At 40.5% G+C, this 14,106-nt stretch overlaps 1 protein-coding gene across 12 annotated transcripts in view; it reads right to left on the reverse strand.

Annotated features, from left to right (window-relative positions):
- The window catches only part of Gtf2h2c (GTF2H2 family member C), a 23,732-nt gene extending 12,696 nt beyond the window's left edge, over positions 1-11,036 (reverse strand). Inside the window, exons 1-11 of one of the 12 annotated variants that reach the window (XM_055601937.1) lie at positions 11,001-11,035; positions 9,630-9,740; positions 9,249-9,313; positions 8,409-8,501; positions 7,385-7,467; positions 6,828-6,905; positions 6,484-6,520; positions 6,192-6,278; positions 4,000-4,050; positions 3,605-3,659; positions 285-390 (exon numbers count right to left, since the gene is read on the reverse strand). In XM_055601937.1, coding sequence (XP_055457912.1) covers positions 285-390; positions 3,605-3,659; positions 4,000-4,050; positions 6,192-6,278; positions 6,484-6,520; positions 6,828-6,905; positions 7,385-7,440 — 470 coding nt within the window. In that variant the 5' untranslated portion in view covers positions 7,441-7,467; positions 8,409-8,501; positions 9,249-9,313; positions 9,630-9,740; positions 11,001-11,035. The other 11 variants (XM_055601936.1, XM_055601943.1, XM_055601939.1 and 8 more) reach the window with 11 other exon arrangements.
- Between the last annotated feature and the right edge of the window lie 3,070 nt (positions 11,037-14,106).

The following is a 14,106-nucleotide window of genomic DNA, read 5'->3' on the forward strand; positions in this document are numbered from 1 at the left end:
AGAAAAGAAAAGAAAAGAAAAGAAAAGAAAAGAAAAGAAAAGAAAAGAAAAGAAAAGAAAAGAAAAGAAATGGGGCCTGAACAAACAGCAGGTAAGAGCACATACTGTTCCTACAGAGGCCAGAGTTCAATTCTCAGCACCCACGTTTGGCAGTTCATAACTTCTGGTATAGCTCCAAGTGATCTGACACTCTTTGGCCTCCTCTATTCATGTACACATACACATATACACACAGAGACGCATAATTAAAAGTAAAATAAATAAATAAATTTAAAGATACTAACTTCAGGGTTTGCATAGCCATACTTAAGGAATTGTAGAGTGATGGTTCTCCATTGCAGGTCATATCCACAGCTTTCTTCAAAGATGTTATGTGTTTCCTTGGGTTTCCTACAGTAAAACGAAATAACTTTTAATAAAACACTATATATAAATATAGAAAAGCATGTTGTTTCCAAACTGTACAAATCTATGATTTTTAAAGAACAGAATGGCTTCAATTTCTATTTTTATCAATTTGCATTTTTATCAGAAATGTTTAGTAAAAAGTCTCATTTCTTTTATTTGTTTGTTTTGTTTTGTTGTTTTTCAAGACAGGCTCACTAAGTAGCCCTGGCTGTCCTGGAACTCACTATGCAGACCAGACTGGCCTTAAACTCAGAGATCCACCTGCCTCTGCCTCTTGAGTGCTGGGATGGAAGGCTTGCACCACCACCTTGGCTCAACTGTCTTACTGGAAATAAAATATATATATAAATAGATATAAAATCTGTATCCAGGAATATACATTTAAAATTAATATTAATCTAGAGTGAATAATTTTTACTCTTAAGAAGTAAAGATGGGATATATCTGTATATTTCACCATTTGTAAGTTCAGTATTTTCATATTTTAGCATTCCTAAAACAGAAAAATTTCAAGTTCTAGGCCTGCCTGAGCTACATAGTTTCAAAAAAAAAAAGTGAAAAGTTTCTAGAAAGATTATTAATATAAATGATTAATTTTTTATGTAGGTGAACAAAGAAAAAAGCAGTGACATATAAAATTTTATTAGTGAAGTAAATATTCATAAAAAAATGTCACGATTCCTTATTTTTCACAGGGGAAGAAAACAAGCATTCGCAAAGACCTAAAACAGGATGATTCTAACAAATAAGCAGATGTGTTACTTTTGCAACATCTTTGAGGATTAAAAGCCTTCTTACGAGCCTGCCTGTGCCTGTCAATGCTTCGAAAACAGTTGACAGACATCAGCACTACCCTGCTATAAATAACTCATGACTAACTGCTAGGCTTTCCCGCCTTCTTCTGTTTTGCTATGCTGTGTTTGGAAGTCTGAGACTGGGTCTTGTAACTTCAAATTCACTAGCCCAGGGTGGCCTGAAACTTACAATTATCTTGCCTCAACAGTGCCAGAAACACAGGTTCCCGTAACACCTGCTTTATTTGTTAAGTAGGTTTTGGTCTTTTCTGCCATGAACTGTCTATTTCCATTTTCTAACAAACCCAAACAAGTGAAATGACACAGACCCACCTAACAGTAGGAGTACTAACACCCAAACCTCAACCTCCTGGTTCTCTACCCACTTCCCCACTACCATCTCACCAAAACATTTACAAATCCACTGTGTGGGGGGAACAGGAGAAATGCACTTTACCTCAGCCTCAGTGTGGCTTACAGCAATGGTCTGACTGTCAGGAGAGAAACTGTCCAAGAGGCTTATCAGAATCCCTAAAGGACAGTTCTTTTCAACATATGAATTCACTGGCATCTAAACAAAACTGCTTTGAATTTGAGGCCAGCAGAGAAAAAGAGTTGACTCTTATCTTCTTCCTCAATCACATGACAATCCTAGTTAGTCTGTGGGGCTGACATCCTTCCATTCTGCTATGGGCACAGCATGTAATCGAAGCCAACCAACAAAATATTTCATCTCCCTGGCTGTTGGAATGAAGTTAGAAAAAAACAGAGATCCCTAGAAACAGGTACATGAAAAATTAGCCCGCCTCTGAATGTATCCCAATTTCCTTTTTTTCAAAAGAAGTATTTTTTTTCAAATTATTTTCAGTTGTTTTTGTTTTTGTTGTTTGTTTTGTTTTGTTTTGTTTTGTTTGTTTTTTTGTAAATGCCTGTTTTAGCTGCATGTATGTCTGTGCACCCTGCATGTGTCTGGTGTCCCTAGAGACCAGAAGATGGTATTATACCTGCTGAAGTGGGGTTACAAATGGTTATGGAGTGACATGTGGGTGCTAGCAATTGAATTTGGAGCCAGTGCTCTTTGCTATTGAGCCATCTCTTCAGCCCTGGTTTCGTTTCTTTTGGTACTGGTTATCAAACCCAGGACCCTAGCCTTCCCAAGGACTATTTGAAGGGTGTGATAGTTTAATGTAATTGGCCCCCAGAGCTCATAGGGAGTGGCACTATTAGAAGGTGTGACCTTGCTGGAGGAAGTGTATCATTGTACAAGCAGGCTTTGAGCTCTGATGCTCAAGCCACACCCACTGGGCCAGTCTCCTGCTCCCCTCAGATCAAGTCATAGAACCGTCAATTCTGTCTCTAGTACCATGCAGCCTGTATGCTCCCGTGCTTCTGACCATGATGGTAAGGGTCTAAGCCACTGAAACTGTATGCCAGTCCCAATTAAATGCTGTCTTTTTTTAAGAGTTGCCATGGTTAAGCCAGGTGTGGTGAAGTACACCTTTAATCCCACTTAGAGGCAGAAGCAGGTAGATCTCTGTGAGTTTCAAGCAGGCCTGATCTACAAGGTGAGTCCAGGACAGCCAAGGCTACACAGAGAAACCCTGTCTCAAAAAACAAAAGAAAAGAAAACAAACAAACAAAAGGTGCCATAATGTCTCTTCACAGCAATAAAACCCTAAGACAGGGAGGATTACTGTCAACTGATTTCTTGGCACACTTTTAGCAAATGTATATTTGATTTCTTACGGCCAGAATCAACAAGTATGTCATCTCCCTTATGTGTAGTAGTAGAAAAGATTGAGAACCTAATTTAAGGAATAGTATATTTTAAGGGATAGTATGTTTTACAAAAAAAAGAGTGCTGAAATTTGTAACAGCATATATAATAAAGGCAAAAGAAATTGCTGTTAGTATCGTTTCATTTTTAATTTCTTTACTTTATGTGTATGACTGTTTTGCCTGCATGTATGTGGTCAAAAAAGGTTGTCAGATTCCCTGGAACTGGAGTAACAGACAGTCATGAGCCCATGTATGAGTGCTGAGAACCAAACTCAGGTCCTCTGCAAGAACAAGTACTCTGAGCCATTTATAAATAGCCCAATTCAACTTTCATACTTTTTGCTTTTTAAATTAGATATTTTTTAATTTGAAAATTAATTGGATTTATGAATAGTTAGCAATTAGGCTATCTTATATTTTTAGGATAAGAATATATATTTGAATAAACATATTTACTTCCAGTGCAATATATCCACACTTCAGGTTGAAACAATTAACAGTAGGTCTCAAAAGCTCAATAGAGTCAGTAAGTTGTTTCACTTTACATACCAGGCAGCCACATAGACAAGATCAGAGCCAGGTAAGCAAAGTCCTTGAGTCTCATAAGATACTTTCATGCATACCTGAGAGTTCAGTGAGTTTTTCAGCTCTTTTGCTCTTAGTTACAATTATTCCAATCTCAAAATAAAAACAAAAATAATGATTTTAATATAACAAATTATTTCATAAAAATCCATGTACTATCAATTAGTAACTGCAGAAAAAAAAGAAACATACATGAAATCTTTTCTCATGGTGTTTTTTAAAAATCTAGGTATGACTGACTATACATTTTTGAAACTCAGTACATGTTTAACTTTTAGAGTTATTTTGTTCTTCACTATTAAGTATATCAAATATAGGTACATAATCTGGTTCCCTTAATACTTCAAAGAATATATGCCCCATTTTAAAAATTAAACTATATTTGACAGCAAAATAGGAATCTAGTTCTGAATTCTACCATTTATCTACATACCTGACTGATAGGATTTTGATCAAAATATTCTTCTACAAAGTATTCCAATAACTGTTGAAAGAAAATTAAGAAAGCATTATATAAAGGCAAAAGAGCAACAATAAACATGCCAATATTCTGTAGAACCGATTATTAAGCAGCACTTCTCATGACCTTTGGCGGGGGGCAGACAAGGGTATCAGTTGAGAGAGTGTCTCAGTATGCATCCCTGGCTAGCCTCATCTCACTCCTAGGCTGACATTGAACTCTGAGTGAGGCTCCTTTCCCTGCCTCCTGAGCGCTTGATTTTAGGTAGGTAACACCACCACTCTCAGCTTATCATAAATTTCAAACACATTTTGAAAATGTTAGTTGTAAAAGCATAGTGAAAATCTGCAGGTGAAATGGGTAGTAAGACAGACACAGCCCAGTTTAAAGATGAAGCTATGTCAAGCACAGGTACCTGCTGCCCCTACTATGGGAAGCTGAAACAGGAGGGTCTCCTAATGCAAGGAGTTTGGGGTCAGCTGAGGAAACACAGCAAGGTCTAATCTTGAAATTCAAAACCAAAAAATAAAAAGAGTATTGAACTTGTCTAAAAAAATGTAAATAAGAGAAAGATCCAACAAAGATAGAGGTACGAACAAAATCAAGAACAGGTATTAGTAAATCAGAATGTTAGCAAGGTACAGTGTATACATCTTTAGTCCCAGCACTCGGGAGGCAGTGCTGGCAGAGGCAGGCAGTCTCTGAGTCTCTGGTCTACAGTTAGTTCTAGGATAGCCAGGACTACACAGAGACTCTATCTCAAAATAAGTAAGTTGGAATATTATTAATGTGTTAAGTTGAAAATACAGATTCAGAAAGTCAAAGGAGAATGAAAACTCAGTTGAGGGGGCAGAAACTAGCCTCGAGAACAGCGATTCTCAGTAGGATGTGACTTCTTTGGGGATCAAACGACCCTTTCACAGGGGTCAACTAAGATCATTGGAAAACACAAATAAACATGATTCATATCAGTAGCAAAATACAGTTGTAAAGTAGAATGAAATAATTTTATGGTTGGGGATCACAACAACACGAGGAACTGTGTTAAAGGGTCGCAGCATTAGAAAGGTTGAGAACCACTGATTTACAGAATAAACCAAACAACCACTTATTCAGGTTGTTGTTTTGCTCTGTTTTGTTTTTCCAGACAAGGTATCTTTGCTGTAGCCCAGGCTGTCCTGGAACTGTAGCCCAGGCTGGCCTCACACTCACAGAGCTCCGCCTGCCTCTGCCTCCAGAGTGCTGGGATTACAGTCATGTGCCACCACTGCCCAGCCTCAAGTCCTTTATTTAAACAATTTATTTTTATTATCAGGCTCTATGTGTGAGAATATGCACCACAGGACACTTGTGGAGGTCAGAGGACAACTTTTTAGAATTAGCAGGTTTTTCTCCTTTCACCATTTTTTCTTTTTAGATTTATTTATTTTATGTGTATGGATGTTTTGCCTGTATGTGTATCTGTGCACCACATAAGTGCCTGGTGCCTGTGGAGGCCAGAAAAGAGCATTGCATTTCCTGAAACAGGAGTTATAGCCAGTTATAAACCGCAATATGGGTACTGGAAGCTTAGATTGTCAGTCTTGCTGGCCCTTTTTTTTTTTTTTAAAGATACTGTAGGATTAACTCAAAATATATTTACAGACTAGTTCTTGGAATAAAAAGTCGCTTTAGAAAATGATCTTGTGGGACTGGAGAGATGGGTGTTCTTTTTTTTTAATGTATTTATTTATGTGTATGAGTACTCTGTTTGTATGTGTGCCTTCATGACAGAAGAGGGCACCAGATCCCAGTATAGATGGTTGTGAGCCACCCTGTGGTTGCTGGGAATTGAACTCAGGACCTCTGGATGAGCAGCCAGTGCTCTTAATTGCTGAGCCATCTCTCCAGCCCCCGAGATGGCTGTTCTTCCAGAGGTCCTGAGTTCAATTCCCAGCAACCACATGGTGGCTCACAACCATCTATACTGGGATCTGGTGCCCTCTTCTGTCATGCATGTAGAGTACTTGTCATAAATAAACAAACAAACAAATAAATAGAAGATAAATAAATGAAAAAGAAAATAATCTTGCAGCATTTCTACTTATAACATTTGTTATTAATTGCAAAAACAAATCAAAACAAAATGTCCCGAATTAGCACAGACATACATGCATTTACTATACCTTCAAAGTACATGTCAGTCTATTGGGCTTTAAATCTTGATCCTCCATTGTTCTCGATCCATCCACCACCACATAAAGGTGGCGCATCTACCAAAAACAAACGAGGAAGACAATTTCTAAGTATATTTTTGAATAAGAAGCAAAAATATCATTTAATACTCAAATATCCTAAACACACATTTTAAATATATTCTTTTAAAAACTGTTGTTTTACTGTTTATTCTGTCAAGTCAGAATATTTCTCTGATCCAAACTAGTTCTGCACAAGTAAAAGGAAAGAATCAGAACATACCATCCCAAGTCGAACTTGTCCATGGTGCTCAAACACTCTGTTAAAATTACAAAAATACTTTAATTGAACATCATATGCTACCAAAAAAAAAAATCAATAAAACAATCTGTATTTTTAGCGAACTATTAACCTTTGGAATACATATAACGACAGGCATCATGGATGGTCTCTGAAGACCACTTTTGTGGGGTGCAGGGCTATTGCTAGTTCTTTACCCCAGTCAGACAATGGTGGTTGAGCTTCCCTCAGCATGCAGTTAAAAAGAAGTGCTACGGATGGCTACAGCGGGACAGAAAGGCTTCAGGAATGCATTTTCTTTTGTAACTCTCAGAAGTGTTTCATACCTTTTCCTCTTTGCCTTGAAGAGAATATCTTCTATTGTAGCTTTAAGTGATCCAGTTTCATCTTCTTTAAGAATTTCCCTGGAAACAAGTTATTTGTTTTAATAAGATAAAAATACTAACCCAAATAAAAATGAAAACATGCAAAGATTTGTATATGAATGTTCGCAGCAGCACAATCCATAATGGCAAAAAAATTGGAACTGATATAAATGTTCATCACATGCTGAATGAATAAACAAAAATGTATATACAAAGAAACATACATGAATGAGCTTTGAAATTTACATAAGATGTATAAGAAAGGTGAATCTATAGATTATAACTTGTCTGCAGGTGATAGAAATAAAATGAGTATAAAGGACCTTATCATCATGATTAAAATGTTCTAAAAGTAGTTTATGGCAAGAGCTATATAAAATAGTAAATTTTATTCAAAAAAATTCATTGGATTTTAAATTGACATTTATGAATTTTAACACATATAAACACACTTTAAAAATTGAAGTTAAGAAGAAAGAGACAATATCTACAACATGGGACAATTATATTCTACTTACCATGTCCTCTCATAGCCTCCTTCCCACCGCTTAGTTCTTTCAGGTTCTTCATCCATTTTTTTATGATATATACTTATTCAACACTGTATAAAAAAACATTAGATCACAAGTTTTCTAAAGATGGTTATTACAAAATTATTCTAATTACTTGATAGTTAAGGACAAAGTTTAAAATATCAGAATGCAAGGTCATTTTATTCTTGTAGTTTCTTCAGGACCTATTCTATGAAAATAAAAAAATATCAGCCAGGCAGTGGTGGCACACACCTTTAATCCCAACACTTGGGAGGCAGAGGCAGGTGGATTTCTGTGAGTTTGAGACCAGCCTGGTCTACAAAGGGAGTTCTAGGACAGCCAAGGCTACACTGAGAAACCCCGTCTCAAAAAACAAAATACAAATGTCTCATAAAACTGTTTCCTAATCCCAATAAATGTTATGACTATTTACAGACAAACCTGGCAGCAACAAAAATAAGCATGTTTTTGTAATTTGTAAGAAAACAAGGTTCTTTCATGGATATGTCCCTGAACAAGGCCATAAAAATCTGAGAGATAACATAGGAGACTAAACATAACCAACCATTGTAGCTGAGTGATCAATACAAGGCAATTCATTGCTCTCTCCTGTGTGTGGGTTTGAACTTTCTCATAATCACATTTTAAAAAATAAAATTTATAATTTATAAACAGGTAAATGCTACAGCTCATAATTCAACAAGATACAAAATTACATACGCAGTATGACCTTAACTATTAAAGGGAAAAAAAAATAAAAGGAAAAGGTTGCGTGTTTTAAGTATCACAGTTGGGAGTGGTGGTGCCTTCAATGCCAGCACTGCACTCCACAGGCAGATCCCTGAGTGTGGGCCAGCCTGGTCTACATGACAAGTATTACAAATGGTTTCATCTGTAAGATAGGATTAAGATTAATTGGAGTTTTCTGCTTTTAATTATCTTATATACATTAATATAATGTCTACTTCTTTAATAATTAGGGACAAAATTTCTAGGGATGACAGCTCACAGGTTAAATTCCAGCTGGAGAAATGCAGCAAGTCTGAGACCAGAGTGGTCTACACAGTGAGCTCCAGGCTAGTCTGGGCTAGAAAATGAGACTCTATCTCAAAAAACAAAAAGAAAGGAAGGAAGGAAGGAAGGGAGGGAGGGAGGGAGGGAGGGAGGGAGGAAGGGAGGAAGGGTGGGTGAAAATTTGGCATTAGATTTGTTCCCCCAACACCACCACCACAACATGCTCGGTTTCTTCTCCCATAAGGACTCTTAAATGCCAAGACACTATGGACAAAAGCATATCCTCTAACATTGGCAGGGACAAAGATACCTTTTTTTGTGAGTGTGTGTGTGTGTGTGGGGGGGGGGGGTTATAAAGACTATAAGCAATACTTTATCCTCCTTCTGTAACACTGTTTCTATAGAAAAACTGAAATGGGCCCGGATGTAGCTCAATTGAAAGAGTGCTGTCTAGAATGCACAAAGCCCTCAGAATGATCCCCAGCACCACATAACAATGAGAAAGACAGCACAAACTTGTAATCCCAGTACTCAGTGAAGGCAGGAGGATAAGAAGTTCAAGGATGGGGTCAGGCAGTGGTGAACTCCTTTTATCCCAGATCTTGGAAGACAGAAGCAGGTGAATCTCTGTGAGTTCAAGGACAGCCTAAGAGACATGAGACCCTGTCTCAAGGGAGAGAGGTTTCCTGAAGGCATAACACCTGAGTTATTTTTTTAATTAATTTATTTATTCAATTTACATCATAACCATAGCCCCCTCCCTCCTCTCCTCCTGGTCCCATCCTCTCTTCCCCCATCCTCCCTCTCCTACTCCTCAGGAAAAGAGAAGCCTCACCCACACACACCCCAGCTCATCAAGGCTGAGCACATCCTCTTCCTCCATGGCCTAGTGAGGCAGTCCTGCCAAGGTGGAATGATCAAAAAGCAGAGAGTCCATGTCAGAGACAGACCCTGCTCCACTTACTAGGGTACACACATGAAGCCTAAGATGCCCATTGGCTATATCTGTGGCCTAGGTCCAATCTACACATGATCCTCGGTTGGTTCTTCAGTTTCTGCCCTGGTTAACTGGCTCTGTTGGTCTTCTTGTGGAGCTACTGCCACCTCCAGGTCCTTCTATCCTTCCTTTCACTTTTCCACAAGACTCCCAATACTTCACCCAATGTTTGGCTGAGTATCAAAGACCTGAGCCAACTCCCCCTCCCCCGGCACTCACACACAAACACAGCTGTAATCCCAAACCTAGAGGCAGGATTGGGGGAAGAAGGAAGAACTTGGTGGCCAGCCAGTCTAGCCAATCAGTATGCTCCAGGTTCAAGAAGAGACCCTATCAAAAAAAGGAGAGAATACAAAGACACCAGACATCAGTTTCGAGGGTACACACATAAACCATAAACACACAACACATACACAAATATTGGGGCAGTAGGAGGGAGAAATGGGGATGTCACGGTAGTGTACTGAGGTTTTTCTGTTTTGCTTTTGATTTTTCAAGACAGGGTTTCTCTGTGTGCAGCCCTGGCTGTCCTGGGCTCACTTTGTAGACCTTGCTGGCTTTGAACGCACAGAGGTCTGCCTGCCTCTGCCTCTGAGATTTTATTCGTTAAAGGCAAATTATCAAGTTTTCTGAGACAAATGATGAGGAATTTCTTAATTCAGTGAGAAATATACAAGCGTAGCAGATTTCATAAAAAGCCCCTTAGGAAGCTGGATGGTGGTGGCGCACCCTTTTAATCCCAGCACTCTGGGTGGCAGAGGCAGGTGGATCTCCGTGAGTTCGAGGCCAGCCTGGTCTAAAAAGTGAGTCCAGGACACCCAGGGCTACACAGAGAAACCCTGTCTCAGTAAAACAAAAAAAAAAAATAAAATAAAATTCTGCTAAAATGAACAGAATCACAGAACAAGTGTGTGCCCGTGCACATATACTGCATTTAAACTTTCAAAATAGGTTCCACCACATCAGTATATACTTTACATGTTACTCTTTTATTCTTCTCTTAAGTTCAGAGAAAATGAGAAACAAGGAATAAAAACTGTACAACTTTTGGCTCATCGTATGCGGGGCATCTCAATTAAAAGGACTCCCCAAACTGCAGATACACTAGTCCACCTCTTAGAATTCCAGCCATCACATCCATCCACCCGCGAGAGGCCGAAAGTCAGTCCACAGCGTGCTTCCCGTCAAAGAGCTGGGAATGCCATCAGCCAACGCGAGAGCCGCAGCGCGTGCGGCGACCGGCGGGGCTCTGCCTCACCTTACCCTTGCCTGGCCCGAGGACGACTGACAAGGGCGATTACCGTCCCTGTTTTTCGGAAATGGACAGTTCTGGTGCTGCAATCTCGCTTCAGGTCACACAGCTAGAGATACGAGGCCAACAGGAGGCCGAGCCGAGGAGAAACAACGGTCCCCCGACTCGGCAGGCGGAAGCTGCCGGTCTCCCTGCACACGCCCCTCCCGCCGTCTTCCAGGTCCCCCGAGGCCAGCCCGGGCATTGCACCTCCGTCCCCTACTCTAGGCTCCTCCCGTCCGCCTCGCACCTACCCTCCACAACCTCGGGGCCGCGCGAGCCTCCACCCGTAGACTCACCGGCTCTAAAGACACGACCCTCACCGGAAGTGCCGGCAGTCAGTGAGCATCGCCAAAATATCTCCGCAGCGCATTGGAGCCACGCAAAGAAGTGTTCCGGGGCTGCGGAAAACTGCTGCCAGAAGGGGGAGCCGTGGAGCAATGGTGCCCAAGAGCTTAACTTTCCCTTCCGGCTCTTGAGCGCTGAGAGAACAGTTTGGAGTGACAGCTGAGGAATCACCCAGAACAGGAACGTTTAACCATGCTGGCAGCTGGGCGAAAGCTCTCCGGGCAAAGAAAACTGCAATTGCAATCTCTGAGGCAGAAGCATATTGGTGTGGTTGGGGTACGGCCAGAGTGAGCGTGGGACAGCTGAACTTGTGAATAGACAGGATCTGTGTATAAATGACAAATTAGAGGTGACTTCAAGATTTCTACAATGGGGTGAACTTCTGCAGGCCAAACAGCCAAAACAACAAGTTCTGGATATGTTAAATGTCAACTTAGGGGGATTTTTTTTTTTTTATATGTCTGGATGGTTTTGCCTGCATGCATGTCTGTGCACCATGTGTCTAGTTAGGGTGGGACAGAAGATGGCATATGATACCCTGGAACTAGAGTTACAGATATTTGCTATCTGCCATGTGAACGATGGGACTCAAATCCGGGCCCTCTGAGATAGCAGCAAATGCTCTTGACTGCTGAGCCATGTCTCCAGCCCCGCTCCCTGAATAACACCCCACCACCACCACGTCGCAGCTCACCCTCTTTAAACCAAGAATAAAAGGATTCGCCCAATAAATTTTAAATACATTTAAAGCCTATCTGTGAAGAGGTAGGACACATCCAGACTGTTCACAGTCATAACTTCAGCTCTGAACAAATTTTAGATTTTAAGACTAAACTAGGAAGATGAGGGGCAGCAGTCATTGAACATATGCCCTCTCTGGCTTTTCTCTCATTTTTTTTTTAACATTTTCCCCACAAAGTCACTCCCTTCTCTTGGATCCCAGGAACGACAAGACTGATCTGTAAACACCTTTATGACTAGAAACCAAAACGACTCCAAGCAAGAGCAAGCCTGGCAAGACACACCACCTCCCAAAGGGGGGCAATTACTTACGATGTGAGGCTCAACGCTGGCACTGGGTTAACCACCTCACGCTAAACAGATGACATCAATAAGAAGTTCCCCGGAAGCCCTTGCAAAAGCAGAACTGACTAGCATAAGCAATCAGACCCATGCCCTGACCAGATTGCCTGTGCTGTCACCTTTGCAAATGTCAACCCTCCATTTCCTTTTTCTATAAAATCTCAACGTTACTCTCAGCCCCTTGAAGACAGACTTGGCGCCAGCAGACCCCTTCATCTCTTTTTCTCATCGTGGTCACTTTAATAAAAATCTCTCCATGCCATTCATCATTATTTGTCTCTTTGGCAAACTTATACCAGTGGCCAAAGACAGTCTGCGGGGACTCCTGGAACACAGACTTTTGCACTAAAACTTTATTGACAAGGGTACTAAAGCAAAACAAATGTGCACAAAATCATAGCAATCCCAGTATGACTAACATTCCAATCACATACAAAGTAATAATGAAATTATCTTACATAGTGAAATATTTTTTCAGTCCATAAAACTAAGAACTGTGAAGAACTGAAATGGAACTGACTGTGGCAGTACATATCCCAGAACTAGACTGAGGCAGAAGGATTACAAATTCAAGATTGGCCTGGACTATAAATCCAAACACACACACTTTTACATACATGCACACACTTTTACATGCGTGTGTGTGTGTGTGTGTGTGTGTGTGTGTGTGTGTGTGTGTGTGTGTGATGGTGGTGTTTCCTCATGGATGGCAATGTAGTTAGGAAATCTGTGAACAGCTTGGCTAATGCAATGTAACTGCAGTACAAAGTGTTTAACTTGAAAGACTGTGAGAAGTGAACCTTCCCATCCCAACACCTCTTTTTTTTGTCGCTGTTGGTTTGGTTTGGTAGTTTTTTATTTGTTTTGTTGTTCGTTGACACGGGGTTTCTCTGTACAGTCCTGACTGTCCTGGAACTCGCTTTGTAGACCAGGCTGGCCTCAAACTCTCAGAGATCAGCCTACTATTCCTGTGCTGGGATTAAAAAGATTTATTTATTTATATGAGTGCCCTATCTGCATGTACACCTGAAGACCAGAATAAGGCATCATATCCCATGATAGACAGTTATGAGCCACCATGTGGATGCTGGGAATTGAACTCAGGACCTCTGGAGGAAGAGCAGCCAGAGTTTGTAAACAGAGAGCCATCTCTCCAGTCCCCATCCCAACACCTCTAAGTTGAAACCAAATCATTATAGCAAAACACTCACTTTTATCTTCTGTACCTAGGGTGCAGACCTGTGTAACACCTGGGTTTCATCCCTGGCACCACACAAACACACACACACACACACACACACACACACACACACACACACTGCAGTTTGCAAGGCACATAAAGGTTCTGCTATAATAATCCTACTGTCTTCATCCTTTGATCATTTCATTGTCCCCTACACATACTTTTAAAACACAATTTGTGAGCAGGAAGGATGGCTCAGCAGGCAAAGGTGCTTGCTGCCAAGCCGGACAAGTCTGTTTGGTCCCTAAGACCCACAAGGTGGGAAGGAAGAAAACCAAGCCCTGCAAGTCGTCCTCTGACCTCTACAACCAAGCAGCGGCACCCATGAGTCCCACACACACAAATAAATGTAATACAATAGTTCAATAACTTATTGTTACGTGCATTGGTGTTTTGCCTGCATATATGCTTGTGTGAAGGTGTCAGATCCCCTGGAACTGGAGCTACAGACAGTTGTGAGCTGCCACGAGGGTATTGGGAATTGAACCTATGCCTTTTGGAAGAGCAGCCAGTGTTCTTAACCGCCAAACCATCTCTCCACCCCAGTAATACAATATGCTTTAAATGAAATACAATTTCCTTTTAAAAACTTTTTGTTAAGGTTTCACTTTCTTACTTTGGAAGACAGGTTGGCTGAATGTATTTATTATTTCACATTTGACAAGGTCTGTCCTAAATCACACATTATTTCCATAATGAGATTACAAGTATCTTTACATTTCTACAGACAG

This window comes from Psammomys obesus, unplaced genomic scaffold (assembly GCF_907164565.1).
Source record: "Psammomys obesus unplaced genomic scaffold, mPsaObe1.curated_primary_1811, whole genome shotgun sequence".
In the NCBI taxonomy this organism is placed as follows: domain Eukaryota; kingdom Metazoa; phylum Chordata; class Mammalia; order Rodentia; family Muridae; genus Psammomys; species Psammomys obesus.